General features: G+C 37.8%; 1 protein-coding gene across 1 annotated transcript; it reads right to left on the minus strand.

Moving 5' to 3' along the window:
- Positions 1 to 10045: 10045 nt before the first annotated feature.
- Positions 10046 to 15574, minus strand: LOC121241215 (leucine-rich repeat protein 1-like). Its single transcript, XM_041138900.1, has 6 exons — positions 15193 to 15574; positions 14046 to 14117; positions 13716 to 13859; positions 13224 to 13295; positions 13058 to 13129; positions 10046 to 10346 (listed from the first exon to the last, which is right to left on the minus strand). Exons 1-6 carry the CDS (start codon positions 15396 to 15398, stop codon positions 10274 to 10276), a joined length of 639 nt encoding a protein of 212 aa, XP_040994834.1. The 5' UTR covers positions 15399 to 15574; the 3' UTR covers positions 10046 to 10273.
- Between the last annotated feature and the right edge of the window lie 5411 nt (positions 15575 to 20985).

The following is a 20985-nucleotide window of genomic DNA, read 5'->3' on the forward strand; positions in this document are numbered from 1 at the left end:
GAAGGAAAAAACAGAATAGAAAATTACTATAGATTATTATAGCATGCCGATCCCCACTTATATAATAACTATATATATATATGACATATATTGAGAATAATTTTTGTGCAAGTATTTTTCAACTCATACCTTCCACAAAAATATAAAACTAGATGAAGAGACAGTAACATAAATTTCTATTTTTAAACTTGTGTGGATGACACACTCTCTACAATACTAATATGTAAGAATCAAATAATTTAAAATTAAATATCTTAGTCTCTACCATGTCAATGGTATCGAGAATATATTCTTTATATTGACTTGCGTGACAACCAAGACTTTTTAGGCTTTTTGATGTAATTTTTTTTTTATAAGCCCATGAGAGTTTCGGCCTTCATAGAACTAGGACTCACGCCCAACTCAAGTTCTTGCACGCCACTTTTCATGCAATGGAGCTTATGTCTAGGACTTGATGATCCTAGATGGAAATGAGGGAAGAGAGGTGAGAAGGATCTAGGGTTTGGCCTTACACGCCTACCATAGAAGATCACCCATCTTCTTGCCATGTGTCACGCATGCAAGAAGGCCTGCTTGTAGGAAGAAACTTTGTGACACTTGTCACTAGGAAAGAGAGATTCTAGAAGAAGAATGCTGAGGTTATGGAAAAGTGGAGCCTAGGGAAGGCCAAAAGGCCTTACACAGCAACCATGGAAAAATGGAAGAAAATATTCTTGCTTTTTAACATGTGTCATGCATGCAAAAAGGTATGAGAGGGTGTTTGCCTCTAGGGCAAGGGAGTTTGTACATATTTTTTACCAATCACATGCTTGTCCAAAAGTTTGGTAAAAAAATATCTTCTTGAGAAAAGATGGAGGTTTCGGCAGCCACCATGCATACACAAACTCCTTACATGCCACTTGGCATACATGGACACATGTAAGAGATTGAGGAAGATTTTTAGCTTGACAAAGACTATTTAGCCACAAAGTTCATTGAACCAAGACATGAGGCAAAGGGGCAAGATGGGAAGAAAGTTTTAGTTTTGAGGAAGAAGGCGCCACTTGTCCAAAAGGTCTTATTGTGCTTCCAACACAATCAAATGATGAGAAAGTAGGAAGAGGCCTTAGGGTGAGATGCCACTTGGCATCCATGCAATGAGCATGGCTCATGCAAGAAGCTTTTGTGTTTATAAAAAGGAGAGGAGCCGAAAACCCTAGGTCTTTTAGTCACTTGGTGAATTTCTTTTGAAGCATTCGGCCACCACCTTTCTCTCCAACTTTCAACCATTTTGCTCACCATCCAAACACTCTTCACATTATTCTTTTCTCATCCAAACATTAATTGGAGGGTAAGCAAAGCTAGAAGATACTTTGAAGAGGAGAGCCATAGAAGGTATGAAGCCAAAATCATCATTCACACACATTCACAGACATGGCATTAAGGGGTGAAGTTTCAGTGTTTAGTGAGTTTATCAAGAACTCATGCTTACACACACACATTTGAGCTAGAAGAAGTTAGCTCATGTTTTGAGAATAAGTTTTCCACATGAACCCATGCCTATATACTCATGGTTAGATTAGGGTTTTTCTTCAAGGAAAGTGGATTCAACCCTACTTGCTTTTAAGCATGATATTTTGAAGAAAGAGGGTCACGACCTTGGAGTTTATTTGAGATAGGGTTTAGTGCATGTAAGATTCGGACTTGAGGATATGGAGGTCCGAATATTTGAAGTCTTTTTCTTGGAAAAAGATGTCATGAGCACAACACTCAATCACATGGGTTAGGATTTTTCTTGAATGATGAACCTAACAATTACTATATATGTATTTTCAATTTGCTTGTTATCTATTGCAGATTTTTGTAAGTAAACCTCAAACTTGTGCTTGGATATTTTATGTATACGTCATATGAACTTGTTGATTGTTTGGTTTATGTGAATGTTTGTAATATTGATGTTTCTTCCATGCGTTATGATCTCTTCTTTGCATGACTATCTAATGTATGAATAGAATGGCCTATGGAATTTATCCCTATTATGAAAATGGAATAAGAAGCCATCTTAGGATTCGGATTGCACAATGATTGACTTGTATATGAATGTTTGCTACTTGACCAAAACTTGTATGGGATTAAATTCATGAAAATGCTTGTCTTTTATAAGTATGATCACTAACATGTTTCGGCCACTATGAATGTTCATTGTTAAAATTCTTTTTAACACATTAGAAGAATCTAAGTATATGAAAAGTTGAATGGAATGTTTGTTTTCAACTTAAAGGTCTCTGTTATTGCTATAAATGAGGTATGATTATTTGTGATTAAAGTTTAATGAAGCTAAGACCGATTCTTGGATGTACTAGGGTTTACATGTTTCGGTCACTACATGGAAAGCATTGAATGTTTGATTCTTGATTGATATTTAAAATGCCTTGGAATTCTTATAAAGGAACATGGTCTCATGCTCTAATATTTTCAAGCCGTAATGCGAAATGTACTGGATTTGCATGTTTGAATGTCATATGGTTATGATGAAACATTCGGCATTGCATGTGTCTCATGAAAATTCTAAGTTTCATTGTCATGTCACATGCATTGGGATTGTGAAAATCTTTTGAAAGGAAAAATAGTTTTTTTTTTTTAAGTTTTTGTCACAACCCCAAAGGCTAGGATGGGGAAATGTCATAGTGGAACTCCTCTGTCCACTTAGGAGTGACTAAAATGGAGTGGTAACCCTTGGGTCGACAAAGTACAGTCGACGGATCTCGAATAGTTCCTAAAAGAAAAGGATACTGGAGCGAAGTGAACTGTTGTAATATGAAAGATTAAAAGTAAGACGTAGTCACCTTGGTCAAAGTAGTCAATGGTTGATGCAGTAACTAGCATGGAATAGCCAGTGCATAGGGGAGCCGTGAGGTATCCATTTTACATGTTAAAGGTCAAGAAAGGCCTCGAGCTCAAATCTATGTTATATGATCAAGAACCGAGCTCACAAGTATTTTAAGTGAACAAGTATGAAATGAAGAAAGAATATTTTTATGAAAGAAAAAGTTATGAAAGTTATGATATACACGATGTCTTTTTGAAAAGTCAAATGCATAAGTAAAGTCTCATGTCCATGCATTCATTGTTAAGTTTGCTTACATATGCTTGCAATATCTATCACATGTTATTTGTTTACTTACTGAGATTTCTCGAAATCTCACTGTTGTAATTTTCACTATCATTCCCCTACTCGGAATGGTAGAAGTTGTGCTAGGTACGCAAAACCCTTAGTCATGGATGAGATTTCCGAGATAGTGGAGGATGAGTTCACAGTGGAGGCTTGTCATCAATCCACTCTGGAATTGCGTAAGGTTACAGCTCAGTGGCTCAAGAAAATTTTAGCAAACTTCAATGCGTCTAGTGTTGGGATTTCCTCCCTGGATCCTAAGAGGATTTTGAGATTTAAGAACAACATGAATTTTGTGTCAAAGTATCTGGAGCAAGCCAGAAACTCTTCTGTAAAAGCTAAGGAAGTTGTTGTTGAGTTGGGATTGCTAGATTTGGATTCCCGAAAGACTAGTGGAGTGTTCTTAAGTTTAACTGAGGATGGAACCTTGGCTCTAATCCATAAGGCTTTTGGGAAATGACCCCTTTTTGAGAACTTGATGTATTGGTCCCATATTTTGGGAGTCTCTTTTGGGAACACTTATCTATTTTGATAACTCTTATGAAATATGAAATGTTGGAATTTTATGTGCATTGATACCATGATTATTGTCCTATTATTTGTCCAATTATTTTATAAACTAAAGTTAGTTTAAAATAATATTTACCTTAATTCCTCTAAGTGCTTTTAATTAAATTAACGTTTATGCATTTTCAAATCAGTATTTTTAATATCTCAACGTTAGATCGTTTTGAAGGCCCCAAGACGAAGGGACTGGATTAAATACCCAGACCCCCTCTCTCTTTCCCTCACTTTCCCCTAGCCCTCTCTCTCTCCTCCCTCTTCCTTCGGCGTACATTATAGGCAGCCCTTCACGCCGAAGCCTTCACTGCTCAGCCCGGCGCCGCCATGCGTCGTCAGACCTCACCGCCGGCACCACCAGCTCCGCCTCACGCCGGCAAGTCTTCCCAGCCCGATCTCTCTCCCTCACGATCTCCCTTTCTCCCTTTCAGAAGTGTAATGCCCGAATGGGCATGATGCCCATTCCACCACCGTACGCCACCTACTGGCGCCACCACCGCCACCAACAGCCTCCCCTCTCACCGGTGAACCCCTCCCATGGAACCCAAGTCACGAGAAGTCCCCCTTCCCCTCCGTCGCACGCACGCACGAAACTCATTTATGGGGTTCGCACGACTTCAAGGCTACCGACACTGCTAGCGCCACCGTGCGCGACTCCCACGGCCACTAGGCACCACCGTGAGCCACCATAGCTCCTCCCCTTCCTCCTCCATGTGACCCACGGCCCATAGCCTCTCCTCCATGCACGGGTTTCCTCCGCCTCAAACGCACGGGTTTTACACCGTGCACCGCCACCCACGGTAGATGACCACCAAGCCAACCCAACCACCCACGACCCCGATCTATCACCCATGCACGCACACTCTCTCCCACGGCCTTTCATCCACTTCACGGCCCTGAACCGCCGTCGTGAGCCACCGTGGCGCCACCTCGAAGCCACCACGAGATCCACCGCACCTCCCTTAGCCGAGCCCTAGGGTCTAACCACCACTTTATGTGGTGGGTAATCACTGCATGTGATGGACAGTCACTGCGCGTGACTGACCACCATTGTACACAGCTAGAGTCGCCATGTTATGCCCCTCACCACCATCACGAGCCCTTCCAAGACCACACTTAGCTATCCAAATGCCCAAACAGTCAACGTACATGGGTTAGTCACCACGTACGACCTCTCCGACGTCATCGGCTGTGACGATCAGCGAGCAACGCACGGGTTATCCCGTCGATGGTATAACTCTCTATCCCTCGTTAATTATGTTAGATATTGATTAGTTGATTAGGTTGTGGATTGTGCTGTTAGTATTTGTAGAGTTCAAAGTGTTGGGCGTTCTGTGTAGTGAAGTGTTGGGCATATCTGTGTAGTGTGGTGATGTGATGTGCCGTGTATGTGATGTGTTAGGCTTATTGTGTAGTGCATTGTGATGTATTGGGCGTAGTTGGGAATGGTGTTGTGCAATGTTGTGGACTGTGCGGTGTAGTGTGGCTGAGGAGTATGTGTAGTATTGGTGTCGTGGCATGTAGAGTGGGAACTGTACACGCTGAGTGTACTTTGTGTGTGGCATAGTGTGACATAAAGAGAGTATATGTAGAATATACTCTCCTAGCGTATTGTGGAATGGGAAGAGTACACGTAGAGTGTATTCTGTATGGTGTGGTGTGTGAATGGAGTAAACGTGATGTGTACTCTATGTGATAGAGTGATGCACCATATGGCAAGTATGCCATCATGGTGATGCGGCGTAACGAGTATGAACGGAGTACACGAGGAGTGTACTCCATGTGGTGGAATGATGCATCATATGGCGGGTATGCCATATTGATGATAGGTTGTAGCGAGTGTGAAAAGGGAGTACACGCAGAGTGTACTCTATGTGGTGGAGTGATGCATCGTATGGCGGGTATGCCATATTGATGATAGGTTGTAGCAGATATGAAGGGAGTACATGTGGAATGTACTCCATGTAATGGAGTGACGCACTATACGGCCGGTATGCCGTAGTGGTGATGTAGCATAACGTGTGTGAAGAGAGTACACGTGGAGTGTACTCTATGTGGTGGAGTGATGTACCATATGGCGAGTATGCCATAATGGTGATGTGGCGTAATGTGTGTGAAGAGAGTACATGCAGAATGTACTCTATGTGGTGGATTGATGCACCCTATGGCGTGTACGCCATAATGGTGATGTGGTGTGTATGAAGGGAGTATACGCGGAGTGTACTCCATGTGGTGGAATGATGCATCGTATGGCGGGTACGTCATATTGATGATAGGTTGTAGCATGTGAAAAGGGAGTATACGGGGAGTGTACTCTATATGGTAGAGTGATGCATCGTATGGCGGGTATGCCATATTGATGATAGGTTGTAGCGTGTGGAAAGGGAGTATACGTGGAATGTACTCCACGAGGCAGCGACACTTCTTGTGACATGTTGCAGAGATAAGGATGGTTGTGCAGTTGATGGGCGTAGAACATGGTGAATAGTGTCAGGAATTGTGGAATAATGTCCCGAAGTAGTTATGGTGCAGCCTGTAGTCTGAGGTGACAAGTGTCACCGTGATGGACTTATGGCTAGGAATATGCGTGAAGTAGTAGAACAAGTATAAGAGTACGCAGCGGAAGCATGACCGGGCAACATCACGTGGTTCCTGACAATCAGGCTTATGATGGGTGAAGAGTTATTGTAGAAATGATGTAACAGGAACGTGACGAGATGTCACGATGTGACATGAGTACGTGAGGAACCGTACTCGTGATGAGTTAAGTAGTTGATGTAAGAAATAACATAGCGGGTGTGAGGTGACGTGACAAGGTCACGGTATAGCTTGAGAGTAGTCTCGAGCTATGTGACGTGACGCAAGGCGTAGTTGTGAACGGAGTCTTGTTGCGTTAAGTGTTGGGATGAACTGTAAGAAGGGACGACTAGCATGAAGAGTCATGCTGGCCAGGTGAAGAGAATGTTGGTATCGGAGTGCCTGTTACACAAGCAGATGATCAACGTGTTATATGTTGATCTCAGGTGATGAAGGAGTAAGGTACGTGTGTAATCTGGTGAGACACGTGTACTAGATGGATTCACCATATGTAGTGGGTAATCTGTCCACAGGAGAGTTGCACGGTGATTAAGCCTCAGAGTTGGCTTAGAGCCGTATGGCTTGTATGGCTAGGAATGAGGATTTGATATGGGCTAAGGTGCATAAAGATAGTGACGAGTGTATTGTCTAGGATTGGGATGTGTGATTCTGTCAGTCGGAATCATGTGTCAAGATGAGTTTAAAAAGAAGAATAAGACGAATGTCTTACTGTCTTAATCCTAAGGTGAATTATTGGTTCACCTTAGTGAATGAACACTCGATGTGAAACGTCGAGTTTGGAAGAGATAGTGACCGTAAGTGGTCTCTGAAGGTTTTAGCATAGTAAAGGGCACGTGAGTGCACGGGATAGAATGAGAGTGTTCCAAGTATAGTGTAGTCCTATTTATAGTTAAGTTGCCTATGCACTAGATAAAGAGTGACGTTCAGGTTATGTATGCATGTAGGTTGCTAGCTGACACGCACATGAATGGACTGCATGGTATAAAAGTAGCATAGAGTCTAGGTAAGAATTATGTTCATGCCCTTCTAGAGTTTTCTAGAAATTACACTAAACGAAAACGAAAAGCTTTTATCCTTAAGAAAATGCTTACGAAAGAATATGCTATGCTTTCAAATGTATAAGTACGTACGGCCCTTCCATGAAAGCCCCTTTTTATGCACCCAAAGTTATTAATTGTACGCATGCGAATGGATGACTATAAGATGTATATATTGTACGTATTTTTTAAGAAAATGAACTGATGTAAATGCATGAAAGACGAGCTTGAGCCAACGCCTTCATGGATCCTACGAACCGACGCTGTCGCGAGCGCCACGAGGTGATGCTCGTGGACTCCGCAAAGGCCGACATTCAAGGTGATGCTTACAAATGCCATGAAAGGTGAAGTTTAAGCCCGTGCTTTATGTTTTATGGACGGTACGAACTGATACTTTTATGAACGCCACGAGGTGATGCTCGTGGATGTCGTGAAAGAGGACGTTCAAGCCCATACTCACGAAATGATGTTTTCTCATGAAAAGAAGTATTTTCTCATGAAAGGACTGTTAAAGGAAATGAAGAACTGAATGAAAGCTCCAGCTCTTTAGAGCTGACATGAATGAACGAAAGAATAAAAGGAAAGCATGAAATGTATGAAAATATGTAACGGCCGCATGAACGAATGAAAAGGGGTACCCAATGAATGAATGGGCAGATTGCAATGCCGGGCAGTAGTACTGGTAGTGCACCCAGTGCTGCACCCCAACGGAATGGGATTCCAACCCGTGGCCACGGGCGAATCCATTGGCCATAGGGCTGCTAACCCTAACACACGGGGCGTAATAGTGTGTACTGGCCTATGAAAGTGAAAGAAAGAATGTATGTATGTATGTATGTACGTATGCACGAATGCACTTTAAGAAATGAAGGCACTGCACTCTTGCAAAAATGAAGGCATTGACGGGGGACACGTTTTACGAAAAAAAATGTCCATTTTAAAAAGGAAAACCCCATCCAGTGACTTTTTTAAATGAATGCACGTATGCACGCATGCATGTAAGAAATGAAGGTACTGCACTCTTGTAGAAATGAAGGCACTAACGAGTGACACGTTTTACGAAAAGAAAGTCCATTTTCAAAGGAAAATCCCGTCCAGTGACATTTTCAAACGAACTTACGTATGCACGCATGCATGTAAGTATAGTATGTACGAATGATGAATGCATGAATGAAAACCTATGTTATTATATTTTAACTGCATGAAGTAATGCTTACGAGTCTTCGACTCATTTTAGTTTTTATGTATGTCCCTCCCCCCACAGGGAAGGAAATGAAATACGCATCGGGACAGACACGGCCCATGGGGAAGAGCACGGAAGTATAGGCAGGAGCATTTAAGTGTAAGAGATGTTTTTTATTAATAAAATTGATGTTTTCTGCTGTAAACCTCTTTTATTGTAAAAGTACATTTTATTTTATAAACGTATAGTCTTGCACCCTGGGAAAAAAGCAAAAAAGTTTTAAATCGGACGGTAATTCCCGTCGTCCTTTATTTAAATATTTTATAAAAAGACCCACCACAAGGACGGGCGTTACAACTACATACTGCTAGTTATCATTATAAGGTGTATTGCATCTTATCTGTAATGTATGAGGGATATGTAACATTTGCATCATTAAGGTGAGGGTGGTAATATATGGTATAACCTGTATGTGACTATACGAAAACTTCACAAAATAACGTGGTTTGGATTTGGATTAAAAAGGGTTGACTTAATAAGATACTAATAAAAAATGGTGGTCAACCTATATGCAATAAATCCGTATAATATGAATAAATTATACTTTTAATTTTTATAAATGTTTAGTTTTATATGACTTTTTTAGTTTATGAGATGTAATATTTATAGTATTTAACTGCTTAATATCTCAAACTATTAAATCTTTTTTCTTAATATATAATTTTATTTTATGAAAATATTAATTTTCTTACATGTCATTGATTTGGATATTGATAATATAATATTTTATTATGAATATAGTTATAATTGTGAATGACTTGTATAGTTATTCTTGTATTATATATGAAATTCTATTAATTGGATTAAATGGGTTGTGTCCACATTAACCTAATAGAAATAAGCAGATCCTGTTATGTAACATGTTACCTATTATTTATATTAGTCATGTTAGGATTCTAGGATCTGGCCAATTCAAATAAACAGGTCATGTTTGGATTAATCTATATAATCTAATACTCATTACTTGACACGCCCGTAGCACAAATTGTCACCCTACTTTAGAGTGCACTCTTACTATTGTACGCATGCACATCATTCTCACTGCAAAGAATCAAATTCACTCCATTCTAATATAGGAATAAGGGAGAACGATAATTCGACATGCACCACTTTTTTTTCACTCTTCAAAAATTGTAATGAAATCAAATAATAGTGTATATATATAACATTGCTCGATAGGAAGAGCACAAACTTTTTTGAAACATATTATATAGTATATACCATACCATCTTCCTAATGAACTGACATTGACGACAGCACTTGAATAGGCAAGTTTTTGTAAGAAAAAGAATTTCTACGATTAATGAAGAGTGCCATATTAATATAATGAGATAAGACTAAAGTATATAACATTTGTTTTTCCTTTACAAAGCACGAATCTCGCAAATTTTGATGCGAAAAAGATATCCAACAAAAAGAATATGGGTTTGAAATAAGCGAAAATGAAATCATGGATTGGCACAATAGGTAAACCCTTCTATAGTATTGCAACAAGACAGTAGTGTTGAACATCTTAGAAACAGAAAGAGCATGACAATGCAGTAGTGTGTAAACTTTACAAATAGTTATATATGAGGGAGTGAATTTCCCACCATCCCCCTTATAGAGAGTAATACACTTCCAATTTTTTGAAGTACATATCTAATTTGATGCGACGTCGAGGTTTTGCAGCATCATACATCTTCATGAGCAGCTTGTGTCATAAGTTGCAAGTCCCAGCAACTCTGGACCTTCTAGCCGAGGATTCTTCTCAAAGCTACATCATTGGAACGATATAAGTTTTGGATGACCACAAAAGGAAAGAGCGGCTAGCAGTGAGATTAAAAGTAATAGGATGGACATAAAGATGACACAGTAGGATTAACTCAAAATTCAGCAGTAGCCAATTTTTAAAACAAAGCAAGCTGAAACATTAAGAAAGGGAAAAAAAAGAAAAAAAAGAAAAAAAGGAATGAAAAGTATGCCACCAGTTGAAAATACAATGTGACTAAAACAAAATATTTTTCTGGCTCGTTTGGATAATGAGATGAGAATGAAATGAGATGAATTTAGATGAAGTGAATAAAATATTATTAGAATATTATTTTTTAATATTATTATTGTTTTGGAATTTGAAAAAATTGAATTGTTTATTATATGTTGTGTGAAAATTTGAAAAAGTTTTAATAATGAGATGAGATGAGGTGAGATGGTTTTTGTATCCAAACGAGCCCAGACAATGTGATTAAAACATTTTAATACTACAATATTGTTTTCTGGCAATTAATATAACAGAGTAACAGACAACTGACATTTCAAAACAAGGATAGGCTAGCAAAGATGCTCAGTCTCTGAAACTGGTTCCTTTCAGCAACACAATCAGTTGTTTCCTTGTGCTCTGTCACTATGCTTTTAGAAGTTTCCTTTGATATGACAGTATTAATTCATTGTGTATCGAAATACCCATGATTAGTTCCACAGTCCAATGATATTTATCGCTGCATTATTATTCGAGCGAATTTTGGATATGCTATGTAAAAGGTTCTTTGCTTGTTAAGTTGGTACAATCACAAGGCACTTGTACTCAATTAATTCAGGAAATTACAAGCCGAGAGACCCCAGACATTTGCACTGTAAGATGACAATATTTGATCTTACATAACTTTTCACCCCAAGAAATATGATGTAACCCAAAAATTTGGGTAGGTGTTAGAGGTAACTATTAATTTATAAGATCTATATGAGAATCAAATGCTTGTATTCTTTAATGTTTTCCTTGGCTGCTGTGTTTCTCTTGAACTCTATCATTTCATGTCCTCAATTTATTATCCACAATTACTTGTTAGTATTGTCATCCAATAATATGGAAAGCTCAACAGTCCATCTAGGAGCTTTAGTACTTTATATTCTTCATGGTCCAATCCTACAGCTTGGTCCACCAACCTAATCCTACGAACCTGATCTAATTGCACAAAAGAGAATTTAGGATAATCTGGATTTTTCGTTAAATTCTATTATTGGAAAAAATCCTAATCTGGAATTCAATCTTAATAACGAGACTCGGTTCTAGTAAGGGGGCATTAGAACCTTTTCAGTTTTGTTTCCACTGAAAAAGATGTAGCTTTTGTATAGTCAGTGCGTAAAATTCTTTTGAGATACATACATAGAGAGAGAGAGAGAGAGAGAGAGAGTTGATTCCAAGGAATATCAATGCCTAATTCATCGAAAATGGCATTGCTAACTAATCTAACAGTGTGAGACACCTTGCAGTTATACTCAAAATACGAGTTTTTGGTAAATAGAAAGATACAAAAATCATTTAAACAACCAAACTCTATAGCAGTAAGTTACCATCTTAATCCTCAACCTTTCATATAGAAGTCTCGGTGCGAAAATATTTTGTGCTTCCCCAAAAATAAAACAGTTTATAGCAACTCCACACTGAATTGGCTCATTAAATACCCAAGATCCACAATGTACCAATTGTAATGACCCAAAGAACACCCAAACCACATCTAGACTTATTTTCCAAAACGACCAGTCAATGTTATGATTGGAGTCCCTTGGAATCATTATAAAGGTCAAGAGCCAGTCCCTCCCAAGCAATGTGGTAACCCATTCACCACCTTCACATACTCAATGTGGGGTTTTTGTTTCAAACATTTTTCATTCTCTGTGTTATCTTTTTTGATAAGTAAAAGAACATTTTCCATTCTCTTATGTTATTAATTTCTTTGGTAATTACGTACTTGTATTGGACATGATGGCTGATAAAAGAGAATTGTCAATGATTTTTTTTAACAATTAATGAGAATATTATAATCACTTCAAAATAGCATGAAAGATATATTGTCTCCAACATGTGAAAATATTGTCATATGATCATGTACATGACCCTTTTGGTTGTCAATTTTGAACAGGTGGGAAAATGCAACTAACATTATAAATCTCCAATTCCTAGGGTCAAGGCAGAGAGGTAAAATAGACACACCCGAGTACATACCAGAGATGCATTACACATATATAATACAATTTTAAATGAGCACTTATATGGAACAGGGGAGGGGGAGGAACAGAGAGATGCATTGTGGTCTATGTGAAGTCTCAAACAATGGTCGGACCCATGAAAAGTAAAAAAAAAAAAAAAGTAGTCAACTCTTGAAGTTAAAAAGAACACAATGAAATGGAGATAGTCAGAGAAAAGATAAAATGGAAAACACAAAACCTCCCAATAGTTTGAACTAAATGAGGTTTTAACTTTTAAAAGTCCAAGATATAATTTGCAATTGTTTATGTCGAAGTGTTAAAGATATAAACTTAGCTTATAAAATAAATCATGAAGTGACACAACTTGATTGGATATAGGCAAGACATTTCAACTTTATACCCCGAACTTAAACAAAAGGATGCTATGCCGGTTTCATGTTTTACTGTCTAACCACATAAGAGTACTTACTTTCCCAAAGATACAAACATAAAAAAACTTACTTGTTCAAAGGGATGTGCTCAAATGGTCCGCTGGTTGGAATAGTTCCACATAAATCATTGTTCGAGACATCTCTGGAAAGACAGTTTTCAAGTCTTTTCTATAAGTGTGTTACCCTACAAAATAGCATGAGACTGGATCCACCAAAAGGATATTAATAAAACTTACACAACTTTGAGGCTAGAAATACCAGTAAGCTCCCTGGGGATTGGCCCATTTAACCTGTTGTCATTAAGCCGTCTGCCAAAACAAGTATTAATGAATAATGAGAAAGACTATTTATTGGATGTGTTCATGCTATGGAAATTATACTTGAAACTACATAGGAGAGAATAATCATCAGATCAAGACATGACAACAATTTGTCAATGTCTACATGAATTTGGTGAAAATGTTAGCGAACCACAAAACTTTTTACTTGCAGGTAGCGAACCACAACATTGATGCTCATATGTTCACTTGGCATCCTAAATTTAGGCTCTTGGTCGATTCAGATGTCTGCCCATTTATTATTTTACAGATCAATCTGAGAGAAAATGAAGGTGAAAGGAAAAATAATATATCCAGCTCTAATTAAAGAGGGCAATTGAGAGAAAGCAAATCCCAAAACAAAGTCTAATCATGCATAAAGAGAACACTGGTAAATTTAATAAAACTCACAGGAACACAAGAGACTTCAATTTCCCCAACGAAGGAGGAATTGTCCCAGAGATGTTGTTATTGTATAAATCCAAGCTGATGAGACTCTTCAGGTTACCAAGTTCTGAAGGAATAGTCCCTTCAATGTGGTTTTTATATAGCTCCCTGTATCAACAAAGAAAAAAGTGGTCTCAATTGATTAAAGGATACCCCGATATGAAGAGGACACTGGCAACGGATACTCATGGCAGTCAAAGCGGGAGACAAATGCCTTTAAATATCAAATATGTGATCATTTCAGAACTAACAATAAATCAAGTGAGCATACTGTCAAGAAAAAAATAAACTTACAGATACTGTAGATGCTCTAGCTTCCCAAGTTCAGGCACCAAATGTCCAGATAAATTTGAATTACCAAGATCACTGCAATATAAGAACAGAAAAAGGAAAAAAATTATTCTTGAGACATTACAACAAAGTTGCACATGTAACTTAAATACTGCAAGTGCATCTAACATAATAACCACATAGTTGTACAATCAAACTTGGGTCGGTCGCTAATTCCACAAACCCAAATTAAATGTCAATAAGAATATGTTGCTAATTCTACAAACTTTAAACGAGTAGTGGAGACTCAAGATATGGGCCTATTCACTTCAAACAAAAAATACACTTGTAGGGAGAATCATAATATTGGTTTAAAACCTTGCAGTACATTTTTTAGTAACATACATAATAGACTTGCGTATGAATATGCAAATGCATAGCACAGAGTCCTCAGCATGCCTAGGCCCTTTTCCCCCACATCACTTCGAAGTCGAGAACTCCATTTTGGGTCATTCATTGGCACTAGTCCATGTTTGTCCAAAATAGCCCATATTGTAAACTTCTTAAGGTCAAAACAATTTGTTCGCTACCCCCCTCCCCTAAAAAAAAAAACGAAAGAAAAAAAAAAGGTCCCTAGACTATGACAAAGGCATATTTTGCTGGAAAGCAATGCAAACAACTGGATGTAGATGGTCAAGCAAAGTTCCAATACCTAAAGGGTTAAAAAGAAAAGGAATGTTGGTTAGGAACAATAACATCCACATACGGAGTTTGCCTACGGAGAAAAGTTTAATCAAGTAGATTTGAATTTTTAAAGCAAGCGAACTTATTCGAATCAGAATCCAAAAAGCAACAGGAAGCAAACACAACTAGCATGGTTTTCACAGTTGAATTAAAAACCCTTTTCTCAAACCAAGTTTTTAACCACAATTCCACAACGCTGCCTTCCATAAATATATAAAAACAAAACCTATTTTTTCTTCTCTCCCGCTCAAAATCCAAGAATTACAAACTCAAAAGCCTTGTGCCACTGAAAAAAACAGCATTAAAATTAAAGCCGAAAAACTAAGCCAGAATATCACCCCAAAAAGAAAAGAAAAAGTGAATTGGATCAACTTTATTTGCCTCAGAACGAAAGATCAATAACAGGAGAGGGATATGAAAAACTGACAGGCGGGTGACGCGGTTGTCCTGGTTGCAGGTGACGTGGAACCAAGTACAGGGGTTAACAAGGGTGGGATCCCAGCTCTGGAGGACGTTGTCTGGATCTGTTAAGCTCCGCCTCAGCGTGTACAGAGCGTCCCCTTCCGAGTTCCCAATGACAAATCCTAGAGTAGCAGCCAGAGAGAAGCTCAAAACCCAGCCCAGTGCCGCCATGCCTGAGCTCGATCTCCTTTCCTTTAGGGTTTCTTTTCGTTAGGTCTGGTTGGGTACGTCAGAGGCAGAGAAAGAGAGTCAACAAAGACGGGAGGATCGGCTTTGGGAATATCAGAGTAAAACATGGAGCTTTTTCTCGTTTTGTTTTGTGTTGTTTTGTTTTGATTCGGTTTGTTTTCTTTTTTTTTTTTTTTTTTTTTTTGGGTTTATGGTTTTTAGTTAATTATATTTTTTGAAGTGGTTGTTCCACTCCACTTCCACTTGCATCCACAAACTGCTCTCGAGATAAAAGATTCCTTCTCTCCATTTTCTCAACCTTTCTTCTTCGCTGTATGTCCAGATATTTTCTGTTTTAACGGGTCAAAAAAGTGGGATTTATCAAAGTTACCACATTTTGATTCATACTCCAGAAGATGCCAAATCAGACCGAAGTAATAAATCAATCACTTTGAACAAAATCATACAGTAACTAATATACGTATTCTTAAAGAAAAAATATATTTATAATCATAAATTATGTAATTATTGTATAATCATTTTAAAAAAAATAAATAAAATATAAGATTTATATAAAAAAAATTAATTTTTAATAATGAACCATACTCTTTTTTAAAGTGATTACCCAACATTTACATACTTCACAATTATACCTATAATTACTCATTTCCGAAAGACAAATGATTTGTAAAATATTTCAAAATAAGATAAATCTCGTGCATATTTTTATAAAAAAATGTATTTCACTTTAAAAAAATGTTAAAACTTTTTAGTGAAATCTATTTTTTTATAAATGATTTACGCTAAATATATTTATTTAGAATTTGTATTTAACATCACTCTTCTCAAAATGGATAATTTGTTAGAAATTGAAATTATTTGTTATTTGAATAAGGAAATACATTAATGTTAAGATTGGTTTGTAGTCTTTTAAGTAATTTACGTCGTTTTTTATTTTATTAAAATGAAATGAAATATCATATTAACAGTATTATGAACAGTAAAAATTGTACGTTTCCGTGCAAAATCCATGAAATATTCTCGAAATGTATCAGTCCTCTTTATCTAATAAGCCTTTGTACGCTTATTGATGTTAATAATAAGAATATCGATTGTTGAATCAATTTTGTTAACAAATTTTGATTATCAATTAAAAGGTTTAGAATCTCTAGAAACATCCTATATAGAGGAGTTATGGGGGCTGGGGTTTGTTTGGAGAAAATTTCTACTCATCATCTTCATATCACACATCACACATAATTTTTTATTTTTTTATTTTATTTTTTACTAAATAAATAGTGTATGGATGATAAATAAAAAAACTCAATTAGCTTAAAAAGAATAAAATAAAATTAATTAATTAATTAAAAATAAATAAAAATAAATATAGTGTATAGAGATAATGAGTGGTAAAGCTCTTCTTTGCAACGTCGTGTTTCTCATGGAGAAAAAATGATAAAACAGTTATTACTAACCTTATTAAGATTTTTCTTTTTCTTCTATATTGCATAAGGTATAAAAGATTTCATAAGTAAAAAAAATTAAAATAAAGCATGTGCAGACATTTATTAAAACCTTAATTAACTAAATAATCATTTTACAAATTAAAGAAAGTCTATCTAACCTTCTGTCTCATTTCCCTAAGCTAAATCCTCGTCTTGGAGTCCAATTTTACTTTAGAACCTGAGATATTAACATAATAAAATAAAATGAATTGAATATTCAATAAATATTATTACATAATATAAACATATTGAATAATTTATTTATTTATAAAAGAACATTCAACTCTACAATATTCATTTAAATATAGTTTACAGTTCTTACCTTCATTTATCAATACACGTATTTACGCTCCATGTGTTAGGATTAGTGATCATTGTGACCTTGATTCCACCTATAGCCATAGGTTAGAAATCCATTCGTGAGAATGGCGTAAATGAGTACACTACCAATGTGACTATCCTGGCATTGCACTCTTCCCATATATTTGGTACCATAACATCATATCTTCATGTGGCCCATCATTTAAGTTTTCATGCATTCAGTCCTTCATTTCATTCATCTTTTCATCTTTCATTTCATTAACTATATGGTAATACCATATAACCATGTGATAACATTTAAGAAACATCTAGTCCATTGTATTCATGCATCACATTTATCATTTGAGGGTGCATTTAAAATGTGCTACCAAAGCAAGGCCAATACAAATAGTACATTTTCATTTAAAAAGACATTTTCATTTTCAAAAATTTATGAACACAATACCCTACCTAGAACTCCAAACCATTACTCAGTTCATATAGTCCACATTCTTTTTTCATAACATACCATAACCATAGCATAACATGTTGGTAAGGGTCATAACATGTTTTTTTTTTTTTTTTTCAATTTGAACATTCAGACCACATTTTTTAAACTAATAATTTGTCTCATGCAGATTCATCCAATTTAAATCGAAGGTCTCCATCAACAAGAAGAAACAAAAACATAAGCAGAATAAAAGTCTTTGACAGGACCACTATATGGAGAGAAACATGTTCTACATAGTAAAGAAGAAGCATGATGATCGAAATGGAGCATAGGCCGAAGAGTTCCCAGAAGTATTGTGGGCATATATAACCACCGTGAGAACCCCAACAAAAGAGACTCCCTTTGCGGTGACATATTGCAGTGAGGCAGTGATGACCGTGGAAATCGACATACCAAGTCACCAACTTCAGCATTACTGCGAGGAAGTTAATAATAATGGCTTGGAAAGGAACCTTGACTTGCTAGAAGAAAAGAGAGAAGAGGCTGAGGCAAGAGCAACAACCTATTGGAAAAAGAAAGCGAAGTACTTCAATAAGAGAGTCAAACACATGAAGGCATTCATAGTCGAAGACCTCATGCTAAGGAAGTAGGTACTCCTACTAGGAAAGAGGGAGAAGAGAAGCTCGGGCCAAGTTGGGAGGGGTCATACGTTGTTGTAGCATGCAATAGGCCTAACTCGTAACACTTGGAGGACATGAACGGAAAAAGCTGCCATACCCATGGAATGTACCACCTGAGAAAGTATTTCGTTTAGTGAACTCCATATAATTGAAACACAGAATGAATAAAAAACACCTATTTGAGTACACAAAAAGCAATGAGCAAATCTCACGCAACGCTATAGCTAAACCTCGTAGACTAGGCAGACTAAGTATAGGCTACTAAAGCTAACACATGAGCATGCAACCGATTGCCATAATAGCGATAGTAATCGAGCAAGTATCCAGCAATGATATAGCTAAACCTCGCAGACTAGGCAGGCTAAGCATATATAGGCGACTATGGCTAACGCACATGCTTAAGATCGAGATTAGCCTTCGCCACAACTTGTGGTCCAGTAAGTCTCTTGCTCCCCTAACACACCAAAGACGAGCTAGCCAGTATTGTTAACGTACGTGCGTGCAACTAGGGTTAACACTCGCACCAAGCATAGGCGACTAAGGATAACAAATGCACACAACCAGAGTTAGCCTTCACCTCAATAGCGGTTGAGCAAGTATCCCGCAACAATATAACTAAGCCTAGCAGGCCATGCAGGCTAAGCCTTCACATGCAAACAGAGGTAGCCTTTGCCAAAATCTAAGGTTGAGCAAGTCTCCCACTCCCCAACATACCAAAGGTGAGCTAGCTAGAACTATTATATAACACACGTTAATGTGACCGGAGTTAACACTCCCACCAAGCATAGACGACTAAAGTGCCGTTTGGATAGTGAGTTGAGATGAAAGTTGAAAGTTGAATAAAATATTGTTAGAATATTATTTTTAATTTTAGTATTGTTTTGAGATTTGAAAAAGTTGAATTGTTTATTATATTTTTTGTAGAAATTTGATAAAGTTGCAATGATTAGATTAGATGAGATGAGATGAAATACTTTCACTATCCAAACGGGGGCTACTGCACGCACATGCAACGAGGGTTAGCCTTAGCTACAACAGCGGTCAAGCAAGTCTCCCACAACAATACAGGTAAGCTTAGCAAACCATGTAAGCTAAGCATAGGCGATCAAGGCTAACACATGCGACTGGGGTTAGCATTTGCCACAGTTCATAGTCAAGCAAGTCTTCCGCTTCCCCAACACGCCAAAGGCATACTAGTGAGAACTCGTAACGCACATGCATGCGACTAGAATTTACACTAACGCCAAATATAGACAACCAAGCCTAACACACATGCATGCAATCAGGATTAGCCTTTGCCACAATCACAAGCGAGCAAGTCTCCCACTCCTCCAGAAAACTATGCTTAGTAGATAGGTAGGATAAAGATACGCAACCAAGATTGACCCATGCTCGTGCAACCAAGTTTAACCTTGTGCTGCAATAACACCGAGCCAGGAAGCCAAGCGAGGTAAGATTAACGTTTAAAATATTAGACTTAACGAAACCAATGAAACCCTAATCCAAGAAGGTGTGTGTGTCGTGCTAGGGTTTACCCCATTCAATTCTAGGGTGATTTTCCTTACTTGGTGTGACTCTTCATGTGCTCGGGCTTAAGGGGTTGCCCTAGGCCAAAAGGTGCTCATGCTTATTGACAATGACTTGGTCTTAGTGGCTTTCTAGAGTTCATGGTGTGTGTGGTATGCATGTCGTCCATGTGATCATCAACCCCATGGCCTAAACCTCATTAGAAAGAAATCCTCACTTTGAAACCTTAATGATGGTCGTGATCCCAACCTCTCAAAGGTTTCTTTCACTTTTGCTCTTAGCTAGTGGGGATTCGGATTCTCTAGAAGAAAACCATAGCCCTACATTTTGACAAAACTCCTCAAGATAGAACCCAAACACTCTTGTTCTTCGCCATGACTCGAGTAAGGTGGAGACCTCCTTACTCAAACAACCCTCTTTCACCCAAGAAAAACCCTTGTGGTCGTGTGTGTTTAGGAGGGTGATTGTAATAGAAGCTGAGTGGTTCTTATCGTGCAGTTTTCTTCCAACGAGGGCTCTTTGCTTTTCTTGTCAACCGTGCTTGAAGTGCACTTGGATGGAGGGAAAGGTATGGTGTGTGTGAGGGTGAGGGTGTTTGATGGAGAGAAAGTAAGAGAATGTGGTTAGCTTTCTCTAAGGTGACCGTGCTTGAGAGAGAGGAGAGGGATGGTGACAGATTTGAAAAGAAAAATGGCAAAATGAATCTTGGGTGTCCTCTTTTTTTTTTTTTTTTTGGAGGGGGTGAGGGGGAGGTACCAGCCGCATAAAGAGCCCTTAAGTACTTCCTCATTTTCCCACACTAACTCTCCCTCTCATCATTACTTCTGACATAGGAAAACCAAAAGTCTATAAGTGCATGAGTGCCATGTGGCACTGATTACACCCAAACTAGTACGTGGTGTTATAGTATAACTCAGAGTGTCGATCCACAGGGAGTCGAAAGAAACACAACAAGACACAACATTAAAAGGAAAGGTCAAATTGCAATATGACAAGGATCTGAAAATTCTAACTAAAGCATGTAATTAAAATGAGATTAAGGCACGGGTAAGAAGGCAAGTAAAGCTTTGGGCTTCCATCAAACCTGATCCAATACTCTAACTTTTTCAATCCAAACTATATACACA

Source organism: Juglans microcarpa x Juglans regia, chromosome 7S (assembly GCF_004785595.1).
Source record: "Juglans microcarpa x Juglans regia isolate MS1-56 chromosome 7S, Jm3101_v1.0, whole genome shotgun sequence".
Lineage (NCBI taxonomy): Eukaryota > Viridiplantae > Streptophyta > Magnoliopsida > Fagales > Juglandaceae > Juglans > Juglans microcarpa x Juglans regia.